At 44.9% G+C, this 27,968-nt stretch overlaps 1 protein-coding gene and 4 non-coding genes across 5 annotated transcripts; 2 read left to right on the top strand and 3 right to left on the bottom strand.

Moving 5' to 3' along the window:
- Positions 1-58: 58 nt before the first annotated feature.
- Positions 59-19,072, bottom strand: Vmat (Vesicular monoamine transporter). The gene is made up of 12 exons (XM_011149065.2): positions 18,816-19,072; positions 7,008-7,150; positions 4,771-5,010; positions 4,455-4,611; positions 3,979-4,121; positions 2,926-3,108; positions 2,666-2,767; positions 2,299-2,473; positions 1,979-2,030; positions 1,393-1,576; positions 523-656; positions 59-207 (listed from the first exon to the last, which is right to left on the bottom strand). The coding sequence occupies exons 2-12, from the start codon at positions 7,120-7,122 to the stop codon at positions 139-141; spliced, it is 1,554 nt and encodes a 517-aa protein (XP_011147367.1). The 5' UTR covers positions 7,123-7,150; positions 18,816-19,072; the 3' UTR covers positions 59-138.
- Positions 2,107-2,179, bottom strand: TRNAK-UUU (transfer RNA lysine (anticodon UUU)). The gene has a single exon. It is a non-coding gene; the product is annotated as a tRNA-Lys (tRNA).
- Positions 3,331-3,401, top strand: TRNAG-GCC (transfer RNA glycine (anticodon GCC)). Its single transcript has one exon. It is a non-coding gene; the product is annotated as a tRNA-Gly (tRNA).
- TRNAG-GCC (transfer RNA glycine (anticodon GCC)) lies at positions 3,616-3,686 on the bottom strand. Its single transcript has one exon. It is a non-coding gene; the product is annotated as a tRNA-Gly (tRNA).
- Positions 5,284-5,355, top strand: TRNAA-CGC (transfer RNA alanine (anticodon CGC)). The gene has a single exon. It is a non-coding gene; the product is annotated as a tRNA-Ala (tRNA).
- Positions 19,073-27,968: the final 8,896 nt, after the last annotated feature.

The following is a 27,968-nucleotide window of genomic DNA, read 5'->3' as shown; positions in this document are numbered from 1 at the left end:
ACAATATTATAGAAATTACAAAAAAAAATATATATATATATAAAGAATAATAGCATATAGCGAATTATTTTTTAATTACGTGTTGAATAAAAAGGAGGAATGAAACAGGAATGTATCGAAAACGTTTAAGATTACTGTTCATTGGTCCTCTTCCTCGTTCTGGTACGTGACGTATCGTACGGACGATTTTTCACCGATTATTAACGACTGTAATTCAACATATTTCATAATTAGCGACAAATTTTCTCTGAAATATAAATATTAAGAAATTTACAATATTACACGGAGAAAAAGCTTTTCTGGTACCAGTATTCTAATTTTATCTGATTTGCTTCGTTCATTTGAAACAGTATAATCTTGTACGAAACATCATTTTCATTTTTCTGCACTGAGCAATATTTTGAAAAATTTATCAATTCTAGTTGCTGCTTCAAAAATTAGTTTGGGCTACTACAATGATTAGATTTCTTCGGATTCAACAAAATTTATTAAGAAAAAATATTTTATACAAGTAGACTTTACCGTTTTCTCTTCTTTGGTCGGCGGTGCTTTTAAGAAGTACATGAGAGGCGCATAAATGAAGTTTAATATGGCTATCCCGAAAAGCATCCATTCGAATCCAATACTGTTGACCAAAGTTCCGCTCAATGCAGGACCTACAAGAGCGATATTTTGTTGAATAACACACAGTAACACAGCACGTACACGATGCAATAGAATATGCATTTTGAGCAGATGTTGAATAATTTATATATAATTGGCAGAGATTTTAAATGAGGAGATTATAACAAACAGGGCAATTACACAAATATGTCCTTGTCATGTATCATATAAATATTTATGCAGAATATAGCAATTATGATTGACTATATGATGATAGTAAAATCCACAGGATTCCGGAAGCGTCGGTCGTTCGGTGGTTGGGAGATTAGCCTTCTACGAGAACAGCCAGGATTCTCGATCCTCGACCGACGCGATTTGATTTTTTGTACTTTTTTAATAGTACTCTTTTTAATTTTTAAACACCAATGTGTCTCTCATGAGATGTCCTTGTAACAATGATTACAAGGTGCATACCCTTTATTATCATTATTATGCAGAAGAATAAATGCTAGAGAGAATAATCTGTTACTGGTAATACAACTGGAGAGAATAACTCTATGTCACAGGAATATTTGAAAATATCGAGCGTAGATTTTGCGAACGAGACTTTGCTTTCGAAAAACTTAAATTAAAAGTTCGTAGCAAATTACAGTGATGCTTTCTCCTCGTTTCTAGCTTGCGTAATTTAGCATATGTATAATTGCGTAGTTCGGCATATGTATAAGAGAAATTTTCTTTTTATTTTTATATATTATTGTTGAATACAATTTGATTGTATACATCACGTACCTATAGCAAAGCCTAGACAAAATGCTACGTCGCCGATGGCATAAACGCTTCCGTAGACGGCGGTATGTCTTATGTCCACTAGATAACCGAGCTCAGGCATCATCGAACTGTCCACCATACCAATAGCAAATCCTAAACCTGCATTTGGTATAATCAAGTGGCCGATACTCCTCGCCAGCGGAATCTACGAAAAAAATTGTTTCATGACGTGAAATCAAATGAATGAAGGCTACTTCTCATTTTTATAGCCGCAGATTTGTTACAAAGTTGAGATTAATAAATCGTATCTCGTCAAAACGAACGCATCTGTAATTTAGTCACAGATAGTTACAGATTGTTATATAATACGACGAGGCAAACATTCAAGCGGAAACACATAAGGTGTGTCGAAGACATCTACAGATATACATCAAAAAGAGATAAAGCATTGACCGCGGTGCATATTGCTTCACGGCCCCACGTTATCGTCAATTAATACGCGGCCAATCGATCGTGAAGCAATTTCTCCGGTGTACACCGCAGGAAGTGAGTACACAGGTGAGAGGAGAAGTCGATTATTTCAACATGATAAATGTAGCGTACTTACGCACATCAAGCAGAGGCCAATAACGACGAGTCCTATCAGCGACGCTAACCACCTGTAAGCACATAAGCGCACACCGTGAAAGATATATGAGAGCGAGTATATTTTTTTTTTACAAAAAGATAAGTTCTCGCCCGAACAGGGACTCGAACCCTGGACCCTCAGATTAAAAGTCTGATGCTCTACCGACTGAGCTATCCGGGCGATATGACATCCTGGTCCTACCAGTCCTACCACCATTATAGTGATTCTATGTTAGAGATTACTCGAATTACGGCACACCCTGTATGTGTGTGTTTACTAGAGGCTAGAGGCTGGCCCACCTGCCCATTTTATGTCCCAACGGTCCGAAAAGGTTTGTGCCGATCAGGTAGCTTATGCTCGCAGGAAGAAAAGTGACTCCTTGTTTCCAACGGTCCGCGCCCATTGTGTCCATCATCCAAATCGGCAGACTCGGTTCCAACATAGCGATACCCATATTCGCAAACGTGATCGCGCCTGGAACATTAAAAAGCAGAATGCTAAATACAAATCTCGTTTGAGACACGTTTCGGCCGTGTCTTATATCACTGTCTACCCCGAAATTGTAAATTTCGAGCGGGTTAAATGCAAGGACAAAATACGTCCTACGTAACTCGCTCGAAATTCACGATATTTTGAGGTCGCAGTTCTCATCATTGTTTCTCATACCGGCGGCTATAACGATATAGGGATCGGTGATGAGGGATTTCAACGATGGCGGTTCCGCTTCCGTATATACGACCGACGGTTGAAGCATCAGGAGCTGCAATACTTGAAGATTTTACGAGAAGTTATTAAGTTGTGTCAGGCGAAACCAAATCTCAAACTATGATCTTCGTTCTTAAGCGACAATACGATTCTATCTCGAAGAGAGAACGTGAATAATTATCACGCTTCGTTCATTCGGTGTGTCGCGAGTTTACACTTACATCCATCACCGAGAGCTAACGCGGAAAGGACTAAAAATGGGGCAGATTTTCCAACAAATTGGTACATAACTCCGCCAAACGGAGGACCGATGAGTACACCAAGAGCCAAGCCACCTAATGCGATGCCCATAGCATTACCGCGTTCTTTATCGTCCTGATATCTCTCCGCCAACATGCCCATACCTGGAGATAAATGAAAACATTTTTAATCCCGGGAATTTTGACATGATTTTCAAGACTACTAGATTACAGAAAATAGACGAAGCAGTGACTTTCGTATTGACAATAGAAGAAAAATAGTACACCTTTTTATCACTTATATCATTATTCATTCTAATTTTTCATATTAGTTCATAAATGTATATTCACCACACTTATCCTTGAATTTCTCCTACGTTCTCAACAGCATCGGTGGTTCAGTGGTAGAATGCTCGCCTGCCACGCGGGCGGCCCGGGTTCGATTCCCGGCCGATGCAGTTTTTTTTTAATTTTGTTTATTTATAGAAAATTAATTATATAAACAAAGTGACGGTAATCTTTTATTTTGTCCATTTGCAATACAACAGAACAATTTTATGCATGTGGGCATTTATTTAGGATATAAATAAAAAAAACTGCTGACAAAGCAGTTTGTTAAAAATAAAATTTTGATAAGTTTAACAAATAAGAGGGCAGAACAAAAAATAAAGCTGCATCGGCCGGGAATCGAACCCGGGCCGCCCGCGTGGCAGGCGAGCATTCTACCACTGAACCACCGATGCTTGTGGTAATACGTGGGAAATAGAGGTATGTGTTGTGTGGAAAATTTATAACAAATCCCTTAAACTTTTCGAAATAATGATTCTGAAGTCAATAGCGACGTTACTATAGTAAAAAGCTTATTATTGTCTAAAGAAGATAGATACATTTATTTGATGATACTTATTTTTATATGCGTTGAGAGACAATGTGTCTGCATCAATTTGATTAAAAAATGTTTCGAAGTAATTGATTAGATAATGTTGTCAGCGTCACAATACTTAAGTTAATACGAAGCAATATCGATATAATTACCGGAAACACTAGAACATGACGACCCGATACCTTGAAGAGCTCGTGCTAAAAAAAGTATACCGTAGCTTCGTCCGAAAGCGAAGATCAGCGTGGATAAGAACATAATGATGAATCCGGTAAACATAGGTATACTGTAACCAATCCTGAAAGCAAACACGTAGATCTTTACGTCATATATCTATGTATAATCATATAGCTATGGAAAGTAATCGACTGATGTTTTCATCAAGTCCCTGGTGATTTTATAGAAACATAAAAAAGTCAGTGATTCTAATAAAATTCTTACTTTAGTCACACTTTCTTATAAAATGCTTCGTCAATATTTTATGTTTTGATCAATAAGAATTACTTTGACCGACATGAGTCACTTCGTTTCCAATTTTATTTGAATTTAGGTGAATTTTTTTTTTACGCCAATCTGATACATTCGAGGACTGAAAAGTATCCTCGTATATTTGACAAATGAGAGGGCTTACTTGTGGGTCAACGGCCCAACTATAGGGTTAGCCAACAATTGGACAAAGGCCTTGGAAGCGAACATCATTCCCACTGCCACAGTTTCCTCCAGTAATTCCCGGTGTCTCTGCTCTTTTTTCTTTATTTCTGACAACGTGAGATTGGCCGTAGTAGTTTCTGAAATTAAAAATAACGAACATAGAGAACGTATTGTTGCGTGAGAAAGGTAGAAAAGAAAAAAAAGACTTGTCTCTCTCCGCAAACATTTCGTGTAAACGTATATAACTGCGACATGAATAGGTTAATACAATAGATCAATAACGAGGGATGCCTCACCTAAGTCTATTGCGGGGTTGTCTATCGTGGTGGGTTGTCGAAATATTAATCCGTTAGGAACTGATATGTTCGGGGCGCAGGGGCATTTTGGCGTCGTTGACATTGCCGTTTCTGTCGTTGTAGTTGTCGGTGAGACGGTAGTGGCGACTGTAGTTTGACGAGGTGCGCTTCCTTCCAGGTCTTTGTCCAGCGTTGCGTTGGGGTGTTTGATGTCATAGAGAAATTCCGGTATTATTGGGACTGTAAAAATCCAAGTAACGTGTGTGTGTAAATTGAAGAAGCGATCCGAGATTAATTTACTAGAGAATTTTTATTTCTGCCGCGGGGAAAAATTTTCGTTGAAACTAAATCTCCTATCCAGTCACTGTAAGTCGGACTTTCAATGATGGACGATAACACGCCATCTTATTTTGCATAATATCGTAGTAGGAGATGAATAATAAATTATTAATAAATTTAAGGATAGTATATTCTAATCATTCTAGAGTAAATTTGAAACACTCTTTACCAACAGGGGGTGTAACTCAGTGGTAGAGTGTCTGCTTCGCATGCTGAAAGTCCTGGGTTCAAATCCCAGCACCTCCAACCCTAATTTTTTTTTCTCGCCGCGATGCTTCCTCCAACGTCTTGAGAATTATCATCATTAAGACTCATACTTTCGCGATCTTAAATTCGATTGGCGAATTATTTATGAAAATACATACATACCATGGTATACGTTTTGACCCCGATAAAACCGTGGGAAACTCAAGTAATCGTTATGCTAAACGTTAAAAATGGCCGAATTTAGAGAATTTTATGAGGATTTATGAACTTTTTGTTTCGTGAGCATGTATAAAGTAGGACGCGCGTTTCACGAGAATTTATGGTAGCGTCCCACATATGTATGTATGTATTTGTGTGTGTGTGTATGTGTGTGTGTGTGTGTGTGTGTGTGTGTGTGTGTGTGTGGATTTTATTCATTTAGACCGATGCAGGTAACGATTGAAAGTGGATCTCTCGCGATTTGTTCGATAAGCGCGGGCGACGTTTGCGCGAGTTTGTACGTTACGATCACACGGGTCTACAGGATGCTGCATAAATGCATGACCACTTATCCGGATTGGCGGCGCGATACACGGAGGTCCATACGTTCCACCGAGATTCCGAGACCGGACTTGGCGCGATAAACGAACGTTTTCTGAATTAAACATAAGATCTCGCACGATCGCAGAGAGGTGGCGGCTGTCGATAGGATGCCGGCGGAATGGCGAGGGTGTTAAAAGCTGAGTTAACCGCGCGATAATACGGATTAAACGTCAAATGTCCGAGGTACGATAAAAGTCCCCGCGAAATACCATCTCTGTATTTTGCACGCGTCGATCGTTCGCGCGTTTCCTCGCGCGTTTCCTCGCGCGTTAACTTCGGGAAGTGAATAATCTGATTCGTTCGGTAAGTTGATCGAAACTGCGCAAAGGATCTTTCGTCCTGATGATGATTTAACTTCTAAAAGCCGTCGATCTTACGACCACACGTGACGGTCGAGAGAAAGTGATGAAGCTAATAGTTCTCGCTACTTGACCCACTGGAACTTAAAGTTGTAAGCCTAAAGAGGCAGCTCCGCGACTCGGCTGAAAAGGAATTGCCAGAGAACACGATATCTAACTTCAATCTAACGCTGTGTGATACAAATAGGAATAAGTAACAGTAATGAACATGCGTTGTCTCATTGTGGCTCAGATCGTGCAATTATTACGAAAAAAAACTATCGACAAATTCCTGTATAGAGAAGAAGGATTTGTTGAATTAATATGAAACAAACGCTTGAAGAAGACACAATTTTTTATTCCTCGCGAATTCGGTTTGTAAGAAATTTCTTTCGATCAAAAGGCGCTTGTTTCGTTTATCGTCACGTTGGTTCAACCTTCAACTTTTTCCATACGAGGTTGACGCGCCAGAACTCAGGAAGGAATATACCTGAGATATAAGAAATTATATTTATAATTTCAATATGAGAGAGAGAGAGAGAGAGAGAGAGAGAGAGAGAGAGAGAGAGAGAGAGAGAGAGAGAAATTATTGAAACTATTGTAATCAATACGCTTGCTGTGAAGCTGCGTTCGCCGCATTAAAATCAGCGAAGCAACAAGCCGACATTATCACCTTTATTGATCGTCAAGGTATGAACGCGACGGATGGCTAATTAATACTGCGCTTAGTTTTAATCAGTGCCGTGGCATTTGGCAAAGACAAGCACTTACCCACAGTCGTCAGCAGCATATTGTCCAGCAGCAGTGCGATGGCAACGATGATGAGGACCAGCCTACGGGATTCCCGGCATCGTTGCAACCAACCGCTCCATTCCCCGCCTCCCATCCTCGAATTTTATCCCACCGTTGATGTTCTACGACATAATCGACGAGACAATCGATCGGTTACTTCGTCTCGTTAAATTCGTGCGAAGTCGACATCGCGTGGACAAACATTTCGCGCGGTTGAGCACACACACGGATAAACACACACACACACACACACACACACACACTTACACACACGCACTCGCCATCGCGCCGCCTTTTTCATTGACGTCGTTTCCGCGGCAGAAATTACGACGGACAAACAGAAATTACGCGAAGCCACCCGTGGTGACTTCTTCGGTGAAAAGCTCCCTTTGCGAGGACGAAGAATCGGGTCGCGCTGCGTCAACACTTGACCGCGCGTGTTCGCGCACCACGAGGAGGCTCTCCTTGATCGGGTTTTCGTTAAACACCGACTAAACGTCGATCGCGACTAGAAGAGGAAAGCGTGTTCTTTAACCGAGACACCTCGTAAGTCCTAATTGCATTCTGCAGATGCTCAAAATGTCGAGAGACGCCCCGAGTGAACGTTTTGGTTCGTTAATTAAACGCGTGAAACGAATAACCAGAAATTGCCATGTGATGACGAGCTTTTAAATTTCCACTCGGGACACACGTGCGTAATTTATAAAGTAACTAATGACGCTTTTCGACGATCACACACACACACACACACAAAATTGCCGCGAGAGATAAAATGTCCTTTCTCCCCATTACTGTCGCATCTAAGAGTCACAAGCAACATTCTGGGATAGAACCGAGTCACTTCCGTTGGAAGAAATCTTGAATGGCGCGGAAATAGTCTGAACGTCGGCGAGGGCGCATCTGCCTTAACAGAAGGCAAAATCGCTCTCGCTGAAAACTGTCAATTGCGGAAAGTGGTCAGAATTACGATCCACTCTCCTTTGCAATTTCGCTTCCACTCCACTATCTTGCGCCGAATCATCTTTGACCGAAACAACGTCAGATTCCGTCGTATTCGTCTGCGTATTTTCCTAGACGCCATGCAAGTTCCAAAAGTGACGCCATTATCCGTGAATTTTACACGATAACACGATAACGAGTGACGTTATGACACATTTATTTCGGCAGTGTCGTCAGGGACATTAATATCAGCAATTTTGACTCTGATTCTCTCGCATGATTTTCTCTATTGGGACAGAAATATCTTTCTTATTGAGACGGCAGGGAGAGAGAAAGAGGGAGAAAGAATAAGAGAATTCTTCGGGTTAGAAGGGGAGGAAGATGCTGTAGACAAAATCTAATTTCCCCGAGTAATGCCAGCTTGCGCCGGATTAAGTACTCGTGGGAATACATATGTGACATTACTTTTACAAGATCGGCGAGTACTTGACATGATGTTAATGTTGAAAAAAAAGAGACAGTTGTTCCTGGCGGATCATGTTTCGTCCGAGAGAGGAACCTATCCGGGAAAGTTTAATAATATTATAAAACGCTGTGCGCGTAACAACGCTAGCGCAGAAAGTAATTTCTCGTGCTCGGGGGCGAAATTACTCCTTAGATTTCTATTTCTACCGTTCTCGCGATCCTTTTGACGCCGAGTCCTCAAACAGCCTCGGTAACGCGTGACAGCCGGACGATGGTATCGAGTGCAGTCTTAATTGCCAAGGTTTTTCAGAAAGGTCGCTTCCGTTTCGTCTCGCTGACGCTCGCTATCGACTCGGCGTTCGTTTAGCGCAATACAATTAACCGCATTAATTACAGGCTTTTAATGCCTCCACCACCCTCTGCCACTCGCCCGCTCGACGCTCGGTGTGCGCGCGCGCACGATGCCTGTTCCTCTTTTATTCGTAATAACTCGGTTACCCCACGCTTTTAGCCCACCTAATTTTCACGCTCGTCCTCTGAAAAGGCAAAGCATCAAAGGCTATTGCGACTTTCAGCACTGTCTCGCGCTCGCTATTGCTCTGCCCTATTTTTATTAAGGAGAGCTGAGCGCAAGGATCCGACGGAATCCCCGGGACGAATTCAAACGTTATTTTAGCGCGTCACATCTCCGTCGCGTACCTGGCTTAATTTATTAACGAAGTAGATGTGATTTAAGTAAAAGATTCAAGTACATATATTTGACTTCGATTTCCTGTTCGCGAGGGGCTCCTGGCGGGCGAAGTTTCAGAGGAAGACAGAGACGACGAATTTGCGTCCTCAAGTTAATTTCACGTGAGTTCTATTCTATAGATAGAAATTCCATTACTAAGCTAAATATATACCGTGTACGAAATGAAAATCACACATCAATCTCATGAAATTGATATGGTGCAATGGCCGCGACATCTTCGCCGAGAAAAGATTGTGTCCGGTCAACAGTATGTAAAAATTGTAGAGGCGACGTGCAATATTTGCAAAGTGGAGCACGCAATGACGAAACGGATAATCGCGCGTCTCACAGCGAGAGAAATTATCAGACGATAAGCCCGACGAGCGCACCCCTACGTCCGATTTCGACGAGACACGCATACGATAGAAAGGGAGAGAAAGAGCGAGAGAGCGAGAGAGCGAGAAAGCGAGAGAGAGAGAGCGAGAGAGCAAGAGAGCGAGAGAGAGAGCGAGAGAGCGAGAGAGAGAGAGAGAGAGAGAGAGAGAGAGAGAGAGAGAGAGAGAGAGCGAGAGAGAGAGAGAGAGAGAGAGAGAGAGAGAGAGAGAGAGAGAGAGAGAGAGAGAGAGAGAGAGGGAGAGAAAGAGAGCGAGAGGGAGAGAAAGAGAGCGAGGCGGTTGGTATCGCGAGATAAGAGACGTTTAAGGTCCGGTAAGAGAAGAGAGTACGAAGCCTACACGCACGCATTACGCGCGAGATGGCCACACGGCGATATACGTCTCCGCTGCTGACGAAGTCGAAGATTGATAGCATGGGAGGAGAAGGATGAGGCGCGCAGAAGGATGACGAGGAGGGGAAGGGGCAGAAGAGGGTATACGTACGCGAGGGGGATGGCGGCTAGGATAGGCGGATGGAGAATTGGTATGAAAGGAAAAGGAGCGTGAGCGGGGAAGCAATCAGCATTTTCCCTGAAAGCCAACTCCCCGGGGTCCGCGCATTATTCTCGGGAAAGACCGCTTCCACTCGTGCCACTTATAAGCTCCGCTACCTTCCGCCATGACTGACTCCCTTCCGACTCCCTCCCCCCTCGACCCCTCTTCTTCTTCTTCTTCTTCTTCTTCGTCCTTCTCTCGTGTTCTTCTGCTTCTTCTTCTCTTTCTCTTATCTTGCCGGTAATTACGACGAAGAATGACCGCAAGGCGATTCTGTTTGTGCCGGAGCTTTCGGTGCTCGATGCGTACTCGCCGGGATGTCGGACGTTTCGCGTCTCCGCAACTGGTTATTCCCTCCGGAAACGTCGATCGATCTCGAGCTACATCGCGTCGCGCTAAATATTGCGGTCCTCCGAAGACCTCTCTCTCTCTCTCTCTCTCCCTCGTGCGCGCGCGACCACGCGCTAATTTGTTATCCGTCCGCCTGTGATTGTCGATTCGCGTAGAAAGCGCGTCGAGGCACTCGAGGTGCACACCCAAGCGACTCGACTTGATCCCTCTTCGTCCCAGAACTGCGCGACTCTTTTAATCGGCCGTCTCATTCTCCCGTTGATTGCTCAAAAAGAAAAAAAGAAAAAGAGAGGAAAAGAGAAGAACATAATACGGAAAGAGACACTTGGGTTTCTTTACGATCGCATCCGCGCTATTTTTCCCTCGTAGCGCTGGAACAAGCTCAAAAGTGAACCGGATCGGGGTGCTCCGATCGCACGATCGAGATATTTATAGCGAATGTACACAGTGTATCTTTTTTAGCATCCCCTCTCGCCGACAGCGACACTCGCTCGACGCTGTGTTACAGCCAATAAACTCGACTCGCTGGCGCGTAATTACGCAACGACGAGCTTTGAATTTCGGAGACCGACTGAAGCGCGATGTAAAGCCTACAGGATATGGGTGCCGGCGACTCGAGCTCGCGAAGCTCTGGAGAGGCATTGACAAGCGAGTTCACGAGTCATTGAAAGGGTTTGACAGGGTGATCGTTTTGCGATTGACAGCTCCTCGGTAACGCCGCTTGATGAAGTGGCTCGCGGATCCGCCGACTCATCGACGCTCGTTATGTCAAGCGGCACCGCGCAGCGGTGTGATGATATGCGCGCGCGTGTGTGTACACACATGCACACACACACACACACACACACACACACATATACGGGAGTTATGAGATTACGCTCGTATCGCCTACACGAAATCAACTGGCCAAAGTTTTGTCGTTTGAGCTAATAGAAAAGCCGTGTCGCGCCGTCAGCGAGCGAAATTTATTGTAAAACGTGACCACTCCGCGTAGCCGGCCGTTTCCGCGCTCTCGCGGCCTCGCGATCGTCAGGATTTTTCATATAATGACGAAAATAGAAAGTGCTGCCGATCCTGCCGCCCCCTCCCCCCTCCCCCTCTCTTTTTCTCCCGAACGCAGTAATACGCTCCGAAATTGAGTTTACTCTACTGCGAACAGTTTAAAAGTAAAACAGGCGATTGAGTCTCTCATATAGACGAGTTTCGGTGCGCGAGGTGTCGATAGAAATTATTTTTTGCTACGCGTAATTAACATTTTAATTACGTAATTAAAATTACGTAATTAAAAGCGAAAATTGACAGGAGTGTTGCTTCCGTAGAGTAGTAATTAGCGTAATAATCGTTATATCCGATTTAATTATTCGGTGGATAGCTCGTTCGGGCAAATTTCCGCGTTATTGTTGAAAAAACATTGCCCGAAACAATCTGTGCGCGCAGAAGTGAAAATTATTTGAATTAATACTGAGGACTGATATATATTCCCTTCTCTCTCCCTCTCTCTCTCCCTGAATTTAACAAATTTGATATTATGAATAGAAATTTCTACATAATGCTCGCACGCTTTTTTAATTATCGCGTTTCGCTAGTTGTGATTGAGCATTCGACTACGTTATTTGATCCTAATTACGGACATTAGGTTGATTCTCGTACAATACGTACAATAGCGAAGGTATAGGCAAGGCGATGACGGGAGGAATGGGAGGGAAGTGTCCTTTAAGTTTCTGTCGCTGTTCCGTAGACGAAGTTGCGGTCCGCGTAGGGTTAGTTCCTACTTTAAGAACCAATTAGTTCCAGTTGCTGCACGTCTCGTTGTACCGTTTCCATCGTCGTTCGTATTATTCACCGATTCTTTGACGAGCTCGGAACTGACTTTTTCCCTTGGTTAATGTGAGGTCATCGTCTGTCACTCACTCGTGAATCTCCGTTCGACAATATCGCTGTTGAACGACGTTGATTAAAGAGGCTCGATCATTCGGGGGAGAAGAATCTCAATTTGCGTAATCTATTTTTCTATTGTCTGGGATTGTAAGAACAGGAAGATTCCTATAGCGGATTTTTATTCGACCAATTGTTCGCAATTATCTCAAGCGAGTTTCACGCAGCCAAATATTCAAGCGAATTTCCGATCGCAATAATAGAAACATAGTTCCGCGTCACCGAGTTTTCCCTTTGGTATCTCCATTCTGTCGCATGGGAAGTTTCCGTGAAGTTGCATGAAAACATTTGAATATTTTACATCATTGTTAGAAGCTTTAATATTGCGATAATAATACATTTCAATAATCAATGGCTTTGCGTAAGGATATACGTGTAATTTTAGTTCTTTATATGATAAAATCTCCATGTAGGGGCCGGAGGGAGGGAAAAGAGTACCTAAGAATAGCCGATTAATTACGAATAAGAAAATACATGGGGAGAGACTATCGATAAGAAGCTTTGAAAGGAGAGACGAGATGCCGCTGTGAGGGGAGAGAGATGCAGATAGCTTAAAGGGCAAACTGTTGCTTTGGGTCTCAACAAGTAGGTCAATGACCGAAACCTTGAATGGAGATTTTGGTGTCTTTACTGTTGTGAAGCTTCGCGAGGGACAATTTTTCGCGTTCACTTGTTCATTTTCTTTTCTAATGGTACTTATCGTTTTGGAGAACAAATTTCTAGATATCTGCGCGGCATATCGGTTTTATCTTTGTAAATGTTTGTTATATTAATTATTAGCTATTTATTTTATGTATATACACGAAGATTAACGATATAATAATAATATGATATATACTAATAATAATATATATAAATTCTTGTGAGATTCCTCTAAAATTAGTAAAACTCTCACTTTGCTGAGATTATTCTCAGTTTTTGTTTTTTTTTTCGTGTCGAGTGAAAGAGAGACAGATAGAACTGAACGTAGAAAACGGCTGTTTCGTATAGTATACCACTGACTTTTTAGGTGTAAATAATTTGTATGTAAAATTTGTATGTAAAACATGATTATTTTCCAATGTAGATAGATGCACGCATGCATAACGTACGCGCTAATCCTCGCTGTCATTCTCTCTGTCGTGCCTCACATGACGCTTTATCGTAACCCGGAGCAATTATGCCGAAGACGGTAGATGGGGCGACTCCTCTCTTTGTCGCGCGATATTGCATGATAAGCGAATTACGTCTCGTCGTGAAATCACATTACCTCTATATAAAATCAGTGTGTTACGAAGTTCCGCCGCCGTCGTCGTCAGTCTGATCGTGGGACACTATGGTCTCGATTCGGGAATATCTCGAACTTCGTGCAGAATTAACTTGCGTGTCTGTCGTTGCAACGACAGACAGACAGAGAGAGAGAGAGAGAGAGAGAGAGAGAGAGAGAGAGAGAGAGAGAGAGAGAGAGAGAGAGAACGCAACAAAAAATAATAATACATGATGATATGAATAATGATACATATCAAATAGTCTTTTCCTACGCTCAGTTCTTTCTGTCTCTCTTTCTCTCGACACGTTCAGGTAGACAAAAATTATACAACATGTAGCACGTTGAGTAAACAAAATAACCGACGCGCGTCGCTCGTTACAGTCAATGATCGTGCAATCGACGACACGTGCGCTACGCGTATTTCGGTATTTTGAATTACGAGATACACTTGCGTCTTCATTGTCGCAAGTAATCGAGTTTGCTTCGACACATTAAGTAGAGGAGGGTATCGTACGTTAACGTTAACGTTTCAGCGACGACGTTCCGCGTGCACGCCGCCGGCTATCTCGCGACGCACTACTGTCCTCTCTACATTATAATAACGCCACCATCTGTTCATTAACTCAGTACGAGACGCGGAGAAGTCGAGCCGCGAGATGATTGGAGAACGATGCCTTTATACGGGATGTTCCGCGAAGGAAAAATCGGGGATGCTCGTCCTCTCGATTTCGAAGCTCCGTTTATTCCCCGGGCGCTTGGTGAATTTTGCCGGACGAAGGCGGACGTGCCGATAAATTGACAACATTTCCGTCCCCAGGCTATTCTGAGAACGGAGCGGAATTCAGCGTGTTTTGAACGCAATTAAAAGGAGACACGCCGTATATACTTATTATACGAGATTGCATGGCGCCGCACAGTCTATACGATCAAATATTCTTTCGCTTTCGTTAATTCGCATCTTAATCACGGCGTCGTTAAAGCTATTTATTGACGTCGTGATCTTTCTCGTCGAAATTTACCGCTTTCGCGGCCACTGCGACTAATTTCTTCTTTTTAAATGTAAATTTGTCCCGATTACACGCACGAACGTGTGCGTGACTTGGCTGGCAATTACGTTACGAGTAATTTCCCGTGTCATCGAGTGATTTCTTTTTACCAGTCAATCCGAATTTGGGAAAAACGAGAGTTGAGCTCGCAGCGACGCGATGGAATTGATTTATTCGATGTCTCGATTGAGACACACGGAATATTGGATCATTGCTTCGGAGGGAGAAATCAAGTCGCACCGACTCGACGGGAGAAACGCTATTCTTGTCCGCGACTTTTATTTATACGACATACGCGCGTATACGATCTACAATTTCGTATCAAATGAAAAACATATTTACACACTAGGCTCGCTCCCCGTGCGTTTCCATCGGCGAAATGGCTCGGCGGAAGCTCACGACGAAAAAATATAGTCGAACTGCTCGATACAGCAGATTGGGATAGATCGCCGGACGAAGGTATTTCAGCCGTTCAATGAAGCGACATTACGCTGCGAGGTACAAATCGGTACATGCGAAGTATTTTGTTACTCGTGACGAACGTGTGTTGCCTTTCTCTATGGTGTGCACCATTGTTTTCTCTAAACTATACGCTTTCATTCAGGCATAACATACGTGTCTTCAGAAGCTAAATAAGGATTACGTCTCCAAGGTCGATGAGATCTTGACTAGGACGTGAGTCAGATATTTATTAGCGCGATTACAATATTTCCTCGCGTACCTCGCGGTATTTTGTTACGTTATGACATTATGTGTCACGCGGCTATTATGATAGCCGCGTAGAAAATTAGAAGTTTGTTAAACGTAACACTCACGGCGAAGAAGCTTTGCTTGAATTAACGTCGCAATAAACGAGCCGAATGCGTTCCGCTTGAGGGAGACAGAATTTCAAGTTCTTACGAAGTAAATTCGGTTCCACGAACCAGAAATTCCCCTCCATTCGGTCAGAACGCGTTCGGTCCGTTTGTTGTCACGTTAACTCGATCAGTCTCCTTCGCGCGCTGAATGCAAAAATCACGTTCGTTTCCGGAAGACATTTCTACGATCGGATGTCGACGCATTTCGGAGCGTCAGGGTATGAATAGTGTGCGAAAGAGGCGCATCCGTTTACGCTCAGTTTGTAATAGCGCTGCAGACTTTCCTCCCCATATCGCGCATTCGGCTTCATAGATAAATTTCAATTCAGCACACGCCGGGTTGTTCGCGAAATTAGAAGCCATTCGAGTCCGGGCAATGCGTTACGTTTCTTCCGCTTCTCGCGCGTCGAAACGCGCGACTACGAGGAAGGGATCGGGTGTAAATCAAACTCGGATAGCCGTGAAACGAGACTTTAGGTCAGACACGCAATCCTGAAATAGAATTACGTCTTCGATCGTGCGTAAACGAATTTGCCGCTGTCCTGCCTATCGCCTCTTTCTTCACGCGTTTCTGCCGATCGCACGAAACGCGAGCGGAGCGAAGCACGCCGTGCGTTTCGTTGCATCGCTACAGTTATACCGATCCGAAATAATAATCGCACCGCGCTTCTCCGTCGATTTCCCTCAAATTTTATTTTCTCCTAAACGAAGTTTTACGTTTGCGCGCGCACGCGCGCGCATGTGTGTATGTGTGTGTGTGTGTGTATGTGAAAATATGTGAAAGGGTTAAAATCTACGAAGACGACTGAACACGTCATACTTCGAACCACTTTGTATTTTCTGTCGTACTGAGATTTTTAGCGAGACTCACGCGAGAATTAATTACGAGAAAAAAACGAGGTAATTAAAAACCGGGTGGTAAGAGGGGGACACAGAGAGAGAGAGAGAGAGAGAGAGAGAGACTTGACGGAGTTTCACGGTTACCGGCCTTGTCGATCCGGTAATCGCATTAAAGCTGGTAATTACGACACCGCTCGTAGTAACGTGAAACCCGTAGGTCGGGTAAAGTACTGGACAGGGTTATGCAGATTGCTTTATAACCTTGTTACCGATCACTCTATTAACCTTACGAGGTTGGAGCGACCCTCTTCTCTCTCTCTCTCTCTCTCTCTCTCTCTCTCTCTCTCTCTGTCTCTCTGTCTCTCTCTCTCTCTCTCTCTCTCTCTTTCTTTCCTCTCACGCACACACTCACTCTCTATCACTGTGTTCCCGTCTCAGGAGCCGGCCGGCAACGAGAAGATATGAAGGGACGAAAATCGCCTTCTCATCCTGCTCAAAGTCCCAGCGAGGCTTCCCGAAAGAGTCTACCTTGCCCAAGTCCGTGTAAATGGCACGATTGAACTTGACGACAACTTACGCGACGCGAGACTTCATTGTTCGTTATCAGCATTGTCCGAGCAACGTTATCCTACCCCGCGATCGTCTTCATCAAATTCAACCTCCCGAAGTACCGCGATATCGAGAAAACAACGTTTCTCTCCGCGAAACGAGACGCGGCTGACGGGGCTAGTGCAGTCTGCGGAGGAAGAACGATCTCTCTCTCTCTCTCTCTCTCTCTCTCTCTCTCTCTCTCTCTCTCTCTCTCCAAGCAGCCGTTGGTGCGATGACGTCTCGCGTCTTCCGCGTCTGTCGACGACCCTCCCGCGCTTGGTCGTTCGACTACGCTTTCACGTGAACTCGCGAAGGGAAAGATCAGCCCCGTGGCTGCGGCTGACACGTGGAAATGAGAGCGTTTGTTCTCGGCCGTGGATCGCGATCGGGAAATCCGGTTTTACGAGACCAAGGGATCAGCACGAGTGTCCCGGTCGTGCCTCGGAGACGTGTCAACGAGTCAAAGACACTGGCGAAAATTCAGCCAGGATGAATAGCGGTGTCCCGTAGACACCCCGTGCGCACAACACATACGTATGTCGAGTACCGAGTGCGAGAGCGCGATTAATACCGTGGTGACTTGAACGCTAAGCGCGATTACCGAATTCCTGGTTCGGACTAACGTTGCTGAACGGTAGCCTCGCGACGGGATAATTCGAGCTCGTAATTGAACGGTCACGCTGAAGTACTGGAAGTGTATGAGTATGAGAGAAAGAGAGAGAGAGAGGGGGGGAGCGAGAGAATCGCGATGTTATTTTGATATTTAATAATGAGTTATTTGAGTTACATAGAGAAGACTTAAGGAATCGTTAAGGAATCAGTACACGACATCCGCATGCTGCGTTTGATACGCGCGAGTTTCGGTGTTGTTTTTTCCTAAAACGGGTGCCTCGAACCGTTAATTGAATGGATTCAGATGAGCAAGATTTGACACACGCTAAATCAATGTGGTACTCTGCCTTCAAATAATATCGTAACATTTATGCTATCAGAAAATGGAGTGTGGAGAGATATTTTTGCACTGCGTCGAGACACATATTTTTTTTTTTTTTTACTATTGTTCGAGAATATGAAAATTGGTCCAAAATTGAAGTTCACTCGTTTAACCCGGGAAATGAGGACGTCCGCTTGCGCGTACAAGTTGGCCTTTTACAATCAAATTTACGTTACACGCAATAACCATCGTTCTAATTAATAAGTAATTTGTCACAGCGGGTTATTTATAAGTCAGAATTATTGATCATCTGGTAATTGGTAATTCAGTCAAATCTAATACTTCCACCGAACAATTTAAACGCGCAGTACCGCAACACGAATTATTAACATTTAACAATGTGGTAACTCTTCTATGTGGCCGTTTAACCTCCTCCCCCCGCCGCCCTCTGTCATTCGAAACAATTAGGCTGCTCTATGCGACACGTCTGTGAACGAGTACATAATAAATACATATAATATACGCTGTTTTGAGTAGCCGTGCAAAATCAACAGAAACGACTGTCGTCGTTTCGGAAGGATTTAACGTCGACGTAAAAAGTACTCTGAATTTTCTTCAGCTTCTTTCTCTCAGCGTCATCTTGTATTTTTAGTCACAGGTGCAACATTGCAAAGGTTTAATCGGCGCTGGCACAGCACATAACGCGAAAATGCACAGATAAATAAATGTAAAAACATTCTCGGCGCGCGGTTCGACGCATCGCGATTGTCACCGCGGCGGACATCCGCGACGTCCGGTAAAACATTTCCGAAAGTCACACGCCCTCCTCAGCTCGAATTTTCGCGAGACTATCGCGCGCTTCCGGGTCCGGGAGATCGCTCACTGCGTAACGTTAACGTTTTTCCGTCAAGGTATACTCACCGGTGTGTCGGCCGGTTCTCTCGGAGCGAGCGTTCTCCGGTCCTCCTGTATCGCCGCTATCGTTGCTAGTCGTCGAGGCCGCGTCCCGGCTGGCGAGGAGCGTCGGGGCACCCCGATAGAAACTGCACGGACGATTGAGAGCGATAAAGGCGATAAGGGTGCATCTCACCTCGCTCTACCGGCCCGGAGCCGTCGCTCTCTCTGTCCACCACCGTCTGCGTCTCCCGTGCTTCTTCGACGTCCTCTTCTTGATCCTCGAAAAGATCCAGAAGCCCCCAGCCGCCACAGGGCGCATGGTCACTGGGTTCCCCGCTTTTCACCCCGGCACTTTGCGCCCCTCTCTCTCTCTCTCTGTCTCTCTCTCTCTTATCCTCGCTCTCTCGCTCCCGCTGCCTCCCTCCCTCTCGCGCTGCCTGTCGCCATCCTCTCGGCTCTCTCTATCCGTCTCTCTTTGTTCTCCGCATATACGCATACGACTATTACACACGCGACTACATACCCACACACACAGACACACACACATACACACACAGAGGCATACACGCCCACCCACATGTACGCATCGCGCACGTAACGCGCACATTGACATAACGTAACAACAATGTGATACTTCTGTTTTGTACTTGCCCTCCCCTTCATCTCGCTCTTTGTCACCGCGCCTCCTTTTTTCCCCTTGAAAATAATGAATAAGTTAATGAACGTTTCGCCCTACCTCCCCGCTTGTTGTTTCTTCCCCTCTCGGTGTTCCCCACCCGGCAGTCAGGGAGTTCCTCTTTCGCGCGGTTCATTTCGACATTATTCTGGCCGTTTGTCTCCCTTCATCGAGCTGCAAGTCGACGCCCTCTGTTACTACCGCTTTTTTGGCCAACTCTCTTTTTTTCTTCTCTCTCTCTCTCTCTCTCTCTCTCTCTCTCTCTCTCTCTCTCTCTCTCTCTCTCTCTCTCTCTCTCTCTCTCTCTCTCTCTCTCTCTCTCTCTCTCTCTCTCTCTCTCTCTCTCTCTCTCTCTCCCTCTGGCTTTCTTTTCAACCCTTTTTACGAATCGGTCGATCTTCTGCAGAATCGGCACTGGTCACTCGCGACTGTTCGTTTTTCTCTATACCCCAGAATCGCTTAGAAATCCGAAATCTTCGAGTCCGAATGATCTCGCGGTGCTGAGCGAAAATCGAGACAATTCCCCGCCCTGCACTTCGAGCCTGTCCTGCGCCGAGTCAAGGTGCGCGCGGGGAGGCATAAATGCTGAATGAGAGCCGAGTCGTTTCGTAATTTTCGGTCTAACACGGCGCACACGAACGTAATCAAGATTCCCCGGCCACGGTCGACCTAGGAATCCGCGGGAGCCACGCGGAATTTACTTCGAGGCTACACAGGAATGCAAAGATCGCGAAGAATTCTTTATATGAGTCCTCATCGCTCGGTCGTCGGCTCTTTATTAAAACGGCGCTTAACACATTCCGCGGATAAGGATAGCGCCGTGCATTTTGTCGCGTCGCGGGTTACGTGGGCGTGGCGGCGCGCAGCTACCCTCGACATCGGCCCGCTGAAATTTTCGACAACGGCCGAGTGCAGCAACAGGAGAGAGAGAGAGAGAGATAGAACGCGCGCGTTTCCTCCGTCACGCGAGTTCTCCGTCACGACTCGCCGAGGCAGGCAAATAACGACGGACCGACGCGACGCGCGGCTTCTCAGCAAGTCGTCCTGGTTGCCAGTTTGCCACCTGTGGAGTCGAACGAGAAAGCAATATAGAAATTCCAGGCAGGAAGCGAGTTCACTTGTTGATTTTAGGAAACTCCGGGGAAAACACACGAGGTGCAACTTGTTGCTAAAGGAGTCGCCGCTAATCGGTTTCAGCCGCGCGGCTTTTTCTCGCACGCGACGGACGATTAGCGCCCGAGTAACGCCCGGACAGAGCTGGCCCGAAGCTCATCATCGGGATGACAACGCGTTGTTACCTGGAGAGGTCGCGTTGAGATCGCCCAGGGCCAGCCCCTTCATCGGCAATCCGGGTCGGATTATTTTGATTAGCGATTCTTGCGACTAGATGAGGCCAGGCGAATCAATCGCTCGTCGTTAGACTTAATCGGCGTTTACGTAATCGCTCGTTGCGTTATTACGTCGAGCATAATATGCCGTTAAAAGTCGCTTGCTGCGAGTGTTCTTTTTCCTTCTTTTATTTCCATGAGTTTAGTGACTAAGATATGAGAGAAATAGAAGAGATAAGGAGCATTTTTCCGGGAGTACGTTGTAAGATTTTTAGGACCAAAAGAGTACAAGTTAATGTGTAGAGGAGAGTGTTAAAGGAAGTTAAAGCCCCCTGGGAGTTGTTCCGTTTTGGGGTTTATTGACTTGATAATCTTGATAATCAACTTGAAGTTTTCTTCTAGGAGGGTTTCACTTTGTTACGATCTAATTTCACGATGAATGATGGCGAGGAGCGGACGACCATGTTCCCCACGTGCCACCTCGGATATCTTTATCGTTATCCCGTCGGCGATGGAAATCCTGCCTGATGTTCATTGCGTCCATCCTGTTGCCGCTTGCGACTGAGTTTTACGATCGAATCTCGCTTTCACGCGAGAGAGATGACATCTGTAGACAGAGAAATATTAATTTTACCAATTAATCAATACTAACAGAAATTTTACTGATGCATTTTAATTCTAACGTTTTGTAATTGTAAAAACTTAGATATTCGCCAGATAATACCATGTGCTCAGATAATTTAATAATTAATAATTTCGCTTAGATAATACCACGGGTGTGAAATCGGAGGAATTAATTTCGACGCACTTGAGCTTTCGCTTGCTCCGACAAGGACAAAAGAATTCCAGTGTTTCACCGAGCGTGATTTTAAAGTCGCAAAAAGATGTCGATAATCTCTGATAACCGGTGTCGCAGATGTACGAGCGAGTCAGCGAGCACAATAGGATGCCAAATAGCATGCATTGTGCGGAAATCGAGGGGCCATGAAAGACTCGTCCCCCGAATATACGTAGCTAGAGAGGAAGCAAGAGAGGGCAAGAGAGGGAGCGAAAGAGAGAGAGACAGAGAGAGAGAGAGAGAGAGAGAGAGAGAGAGAGAGAGAGAGAGAGAGAGAGAGAGAGAGAGAGAGAAAGCGCGAGGCTGAGAAAACGCGTAATTGAGTGACGCGCAACTCGGATGCTCGATGAATAGAATTCAATGAGTCAACACTACCTGCAAATACGACGGGGGAGTCGCGAGTTACGACCCGCACGGTCTCTCTCGCCAGAGTCGCGCGCGGCGTCTTCTCGCCGAGGCCACGAAGACAGTCGACATGCTTCGTTCGGTAGTCGCAATTTAATTCGTGCGACGACGTAGCAACTACGGGGTGGCTTCGTCCGTTTCAGCATCTCTCCTTCGTCTTTCGTTCAAGGGAAGCTCTCTCCATCCCGCCGACGTAGGCCTCCCTCTCGCGAGTCCAACTCGATATCGGCCGTCGTCTTCTGTAGCGCGGCGATTCCGCAAATCGCCTTTCCGCATTCACGCCGATCAGTTTTATGAGTCTCGTTGTCCTCTCGTCGCTCAGACGCCGAAAAGCTGAGCGAGCAATGGATTAAGAAGCGATGGCGCGCGACTTAGCCGCGCGCGAGGAACATCGTCGTCGTGCTCCACGAATTATTAGAATTTGTTTTACCACGAGGACATGATTATTTTTCGGCCCGGGTGGACGCAGGCCGCTCGACTCGCGTCGCGACCTTCCGCCCACTGCGATTTTTTCGAAATAGTTAGCCTGATCGAGCGACGTTGCTCGTGGCAACTGACGATCGATCTCGAAGTGCTCTCGCGAGAAGCTTCAGCCGCGTTTAATCGCGTCATCCCGCAAAATCATTAACCCCCCATCATCCACCATCGTCGCGTCTGTCGCGCTGCTCGCAGTTCGATCAATATCGAGCGCGAATTCATCTGCGGAATCGCGGATCGGAATAAGATCGTGTCTCTTGAGATTTTTACGCGAGAATCAACTGATTTCTGAGTATTCTCGGCAAAATATAATTTGCTGTCGCACACGTGTGAGTGCCTTTCCTGAGGAGAGCTCGGTCGAGTTCGATTCGCTTGGTGTAGAAAAAAAGAGAGTATAAGAAAGGTAGAGAGGAAGAGGGGAGAGGAGAGAGAGAGAGAGAGAGAGAGAGAGAGAGAGAGAGAGAGAGAGAGAGAGAGAGAGAGAGACAGGCGCTTCGGATGGCAATTTTTAATTTTTCAGGCGATAACGGGGTATCTCCCACGCGCGAGATGATGTCGATTCGCCGGGGTGGCTTGGCGCCGATGGATTTCATTAAATCGAAGAGCTCGCATTTCGTTGAACGTCGAACGAGCGAACGAGCGAGCGAGCGACCGAACGGTGGTGGTGGTATGCGAAGATGACAACGCGCTCGCGTCCGGTATCATCCCGCTGGAAATCGTGGAATTTCTTTATTGTGCGCCACCGCATCGAGGGTCCTGGCTCTCTCTCTCTCTCTCTCTCTCTCTCTCTCTCTCGCTCTCTCTCTCTCTCTCTCTCTCTCTCTCTCTCTCTTCCTTACCATCCTTCCTCCAGAAGCGCTTTTCCGCATCTTCTACTTCCTTTGCCTCTACCCCTTCTCGTTCTCGCCCTTTTCCGACACCCCATCTCCTTGCGCACACCTTCTCGTCGTACGAGACGATGCCGTCACCGGCAGATGCTGCTCTCAACCTGCGCTATAATTAATACGGAAGCGAACCTCCCCTGGAAACGCAGTCGTAAGGTTTATTCAATTCGCGCGAAACCTAGCGACCCCAGGTCGCTCTTCCGCGCGCGATGAGATGTAAGGGGTGCGAAGGGACAGAAGAGTTTGACAGAGCCCTTGGTATATAGAATGTCCGAGCAGCGATGTAACTAATCGGCTGGAGTGAAAAGCTAGTAACTAGAGACGCTAGACTAAATTATAAATTTTCCAGCTCGTTACATCATTTCGACGTCGCTGGCCGATTGCCATCGACTGGTCGAAGCGTACAATATGATCCAGCCATTACACATTAGATATGACAGAGTAGGTGGCGCTATTTATGCTGTGAAACTAACTGCCATATATTGCCAGTAGCATTGTAAAATTATTTAGCGAGTCGAAATGAAGGGGTTACGTTGTTTCATAACAATCTCAGAGAAGCTGAAATCAGCTCGCTTAAAGCTTAAGGATTACGACTTTGGACAGTGGGAAACACTTTTAGTCGAAAATTACGTTATAGTTAGTAGGCTTAAAGCAAAACGCTTGCTACGGCCATGTGGATTAGGATTTACTGGCTGGCAGCTGCTTATGCTTCTTCATTTGATGATTCTTTTCGTCTCACCACCAGCTAACTCACTTATCTAGCGACTGGCAAAAGTGGACGTGTTTCATCGTTGGCTAATAGCGACGTTGGACCCGAAGTAGCTTCAATCTCTATTAGAATAACGTCACGCCGAATTTAAATTTCACTCGCGCGCGACGCATTCGTGCATCGTTCTCAATGGAGATCATGCTCTTTGGGGGTCAAAACTTTCCTCCCCACGTTTACAACGGGACGCCGTTTGCTTGCGTATCAGCCGACGCTAGGTCGCGCTTGGTGAAAATTAAGAAACTAGTTCCGAGAGCGTATCGCCACTCGGTTACATTTATTCCCTCTGTTCCTCATCTTTATTTATAATCTGTCCGGGGCTCGGGGCGGTGTACTTTACGAAAAGAATTGGATGAGATCCGGAATTGACCATCGGTCTTGGAAATACTCTTGCCGCCTTCATGAAAGGCAATGAGTCCGTGCGATATCCTACGGCGAATCTACGGTCCTGTCGTTTATCTACCGCATCATTTCACACGTTTTTTCCCTTTGCTTCCTCCGCTTTTGTCGACACTCACCACCCGCTGCTTCTCCCTCTCTCTCTCTCTTTCTCTCTTTAGGAAAAGGACTTATATTTCATCATTTCCATCTCGGATCGTCCTGTCGCAAGATTCCACAATGTGTGTGAAGTTGGCCCCGCACTTTTCGAATTTTGTATTCTTTTTCGAATTGTGCTGCAGTGTGCTTGTGTTTGTGCCGTATTGTGCTGCAATTCGCAACTCTATAACTCAAAGCGTATTCAAAAAAATTAAGAAAAACTAAATTTTTTTTATAGCCCCGCACTTTCCGAATTTTTCTTTATTGTGTCGTATTGTACTATGTCTGTGCTGATTTTTGTCGCAAACGCGAGGCCGATAACTTCAATGACATTTGAGAAAAAAAAATAAAAACGAAAATTTGCCAGTCCCGCACTTTTGTCCGAATGAACCCAATTTTTGTTTGTGAATTCCTACTAATTTGAGCCGCATTGTGCCGTTTGAATGTATCTCCTTTCGTTCGGTAGAAAAAAATGTTAAAATTAAAATAAAAATTAACAAATAACTTTTTCTACAATGCATTTATCGCAAATCTGCAAGTTGTGCTGAATTGTGCTAATCGAGTACATAAGAATAAGAAACCACTACAGAGATGTATCGAAAACTACTCAGATTACAAAAAAAATTTGCAAAAATTGGTGACGCAAAAAAAATTTTTCACATTTTCGCAACTTCGAAAGTTGTCAGCACAAATCAGCGCACAAACATATACAGCACAATACGGCACAATAAAGAAAACGTCAAAACTCGAAAAGTGCGGGGCTACCAAAAATTTAGTTTTTCTTAATTTTCTTGAGTACACCTTGAGTTACAGAATTGCGGATTGCGACACGATACGACACAAACATAGCACACAATGTGGCAGGACAATTCGAAAAAATACAAAATTCGAAAAGTGCGGGGTCAACTGCACACACGTGATCCCGCAAGCGGCGATTTTAGTTCACGTCCTCGTGGACTTATTTAATCAGCCGAGTACAACGCACAACACAGCGTCTCTCGCTTTCACGTGAAATAAACATGAATGAAAGATCGGCGAATATAAAAGGCACAGGAATAAATACGGCGTGTGAGATCGTCACCTTCCGTCGGCTTTATTTCCTCTTTATGCCAGAGTAAAAATAGAATACTGCATCGAGCTGTATTTCTCCCTGTAAATATATGACTTTTCGTACATAAGCCGAAAGTTTCGCTGTCTGTGCGACAGAGAGACGGAAGGCTCATTGGCCGAAAAGTAAAGAAGCCACGTTCCTGCGAGAAGTTGCTAGGCTCGCTCGTTAGTACAATAATGTTGCATCGAAGGCGTTCGATTGCCCTCGCTATCGACTATCACGTATTTCCTTCTTCCGCCGGCTCTCTCCAGCCTCGCCAAGCTGCCGAGGACTGTCCTTTCACTGCGAGAGACGCGCGTTTAATATTTTCGAATTTATATAAAGAAAGACAAGAGAGAAGAGAAAAGAGTGGAAGAGTACACGTTGACCTTCTTACCTGACGCATCTTCAACGCCGTGCCCTTCTGATTTTCATGTCACGTTCATGTCCGCGCGTTGATGTCCTCGATACGTGCGCCTGGGATTACGGTGTCAGGGATACACCGAGTCGAAATTTCGGCCGGCATTCGCACTTGGTTGTCATTCGGGTAGCGAATAATCACGACCTCGTGAATCTCCGATTACATGTCGACCTGTACTTATTTTCGGACATTTTCGTCCAAAAAACAAACAAAAAGATTCTCCGGCTCTCTTATGAAAATTCCATCCGAGGAACCAGAAATCTCGTCTCCTTCGACAAAAGGCGTTTGGTCCGTTTTTCAACGTCGCGTTAAGGGGACTGGAGGAGTCAAATTACTGAAAAATCGTGCTTGTTTTTTCATAATACTTTGTGACGAACTGAATAAATGTGCAAGAATGAGAATTTTTATATATTTATATAACATATGAAGAGTAGAAAAATTTTGTTTATTAACAAATATTCATATCAATATACGTCCACTTAAATTTTAAACGCGTTTCTCTCGAAATTTTATTGTTCAACTTTTTGCAGTGATTTCTCCGAAACTGAGCTTCGTATCGATTTGAAATTTTAAAGCAATATTTGTTCATCTGGCTCTCAGGTGAACCATAGACAACTCCGTCAAAATATTTCATTTCGAGATATTAATGTTTTTATTGTAAAAGAACTGAAAAATTTGAATTTTTTCCTAATAATAGCTGCTATTTTGTTAATTTTGTTCGATTTTTTTTTTCATAATGCTTCACCGGATAATGATAAGCCTCCTTAAGATTTCTAGCTAAAATTCGCTCTGATCGGACCACCGAGAGCCGAGATATTACCGCAAAAACGACAACTTGAAAAAAAAAGGAGAGTATATTTCAGCTATATATATCGTATATTTATACGAGTATTTGTTAATAAACAAAATTTTTCTACTCTTCACATGTTGTATAAATATACCTAAAATTTACATTCTTGCACATTTATTCAGTTCATCGCAGAATATTGTCAAAAACAAGCACGATTTTTCAGCAATCTGACCCTCCAGTCCCCTTAACTCAACCAAGCAACGTGAACGTAAGAAACAGTACGAGCGATAAAGGGATGTAACTTTGTTAGCGATTTGCCTCATTCGTGCATGTAAAGGCACGAGTCGATCGCAAAATAACGCGCTCCCAAATCGACTCCCATACTTTGGACACTTTGAACCGCCGAATCGTTTCATCATCGCGTTATTCTCTTCTTTACCGCACATTTCCACGCGGACACGCGTCTTCAAGAGCATTTTCGACGGTGCCAGCTTCGGATTCGTAATTCATGCTTGCGCCACGTGGCTCTCGCCGTGGCGATGGACAGCGCTCTGTTAGCCGTATTTCTCGCGATGCGGCAAGGTAGCGACTCCCGACACGTACGAGCCGAGGGTGCAACGGAAAAAGGAAATGATCGATGCCCCCGGCTTAAGCCAAGAGTTACATCGAAAGCCTTTCTCTCTCCGACATTTTCTTTGGATTAGTTTCCACGGAGGTTAACGCCTGCCTCGTTACTTTAAGCAATCGTAGCAGAGCTCCGCGGAGTGTCTCTCCGTGGCTAAATCTTCCGACGTTGTCAACGTTACGAATACCGTATAGTGTTCGAAGCTAATCCGGGAAAAAGCCGGTCTCGTGCCTGATGAGCTCTTCGTTGCTGCTTTCGTCGTGTGTTTCACTGTGTGTTCCCTTTTCTTCTTCTTTTCCCTTGCTGACGTGCGGTCGTTGAGCATTAATTAGCCGGTGAT

Source organism: Harpegnathos saltator, unplaced genomic scaffold, assembly GCF_003227715.2.
Source record: "Harpegnathos saltator strain DR-91 unplaced genomic scaffold, Hsal_v8.6 scaffold58, whole genome shotgun sequence".
NCBI classification, from domain to species: Eukaryota; Metazoa; Arthropoda; class Insecta; order Hymenoptera; family Formicidae; genus Harpegnathos; species Harpegnathos saltator.
Note: the sequence above shows the minus strand (reverse complement) of the source record. Positions and strands in the feature narration are given on the sequence as shown.

Coding starts and splice junctions, on each gene's coding strand:
- Vmat (XM_011149065.2), bottom strand. CDS start 7,122: ATGGGAGGCGGGGAATGGAGCGGTTGGTTGCAACGATGCCGGGAATCC. Junction 4,122..4,454: donor GTTGGGCCGTTGACCCACAA/GTAAGCCCTCTC, acceptor GTTTGCTTTCAG/GATTGGTTACAGTATACCTA. Junction 657..1,392: donor TTGTCTAGGCTTTGCTATAG/GTACGTGATGTA, acceptor TCGCTCTTGTAG/GTCCTGCATTGAGCGGAACT.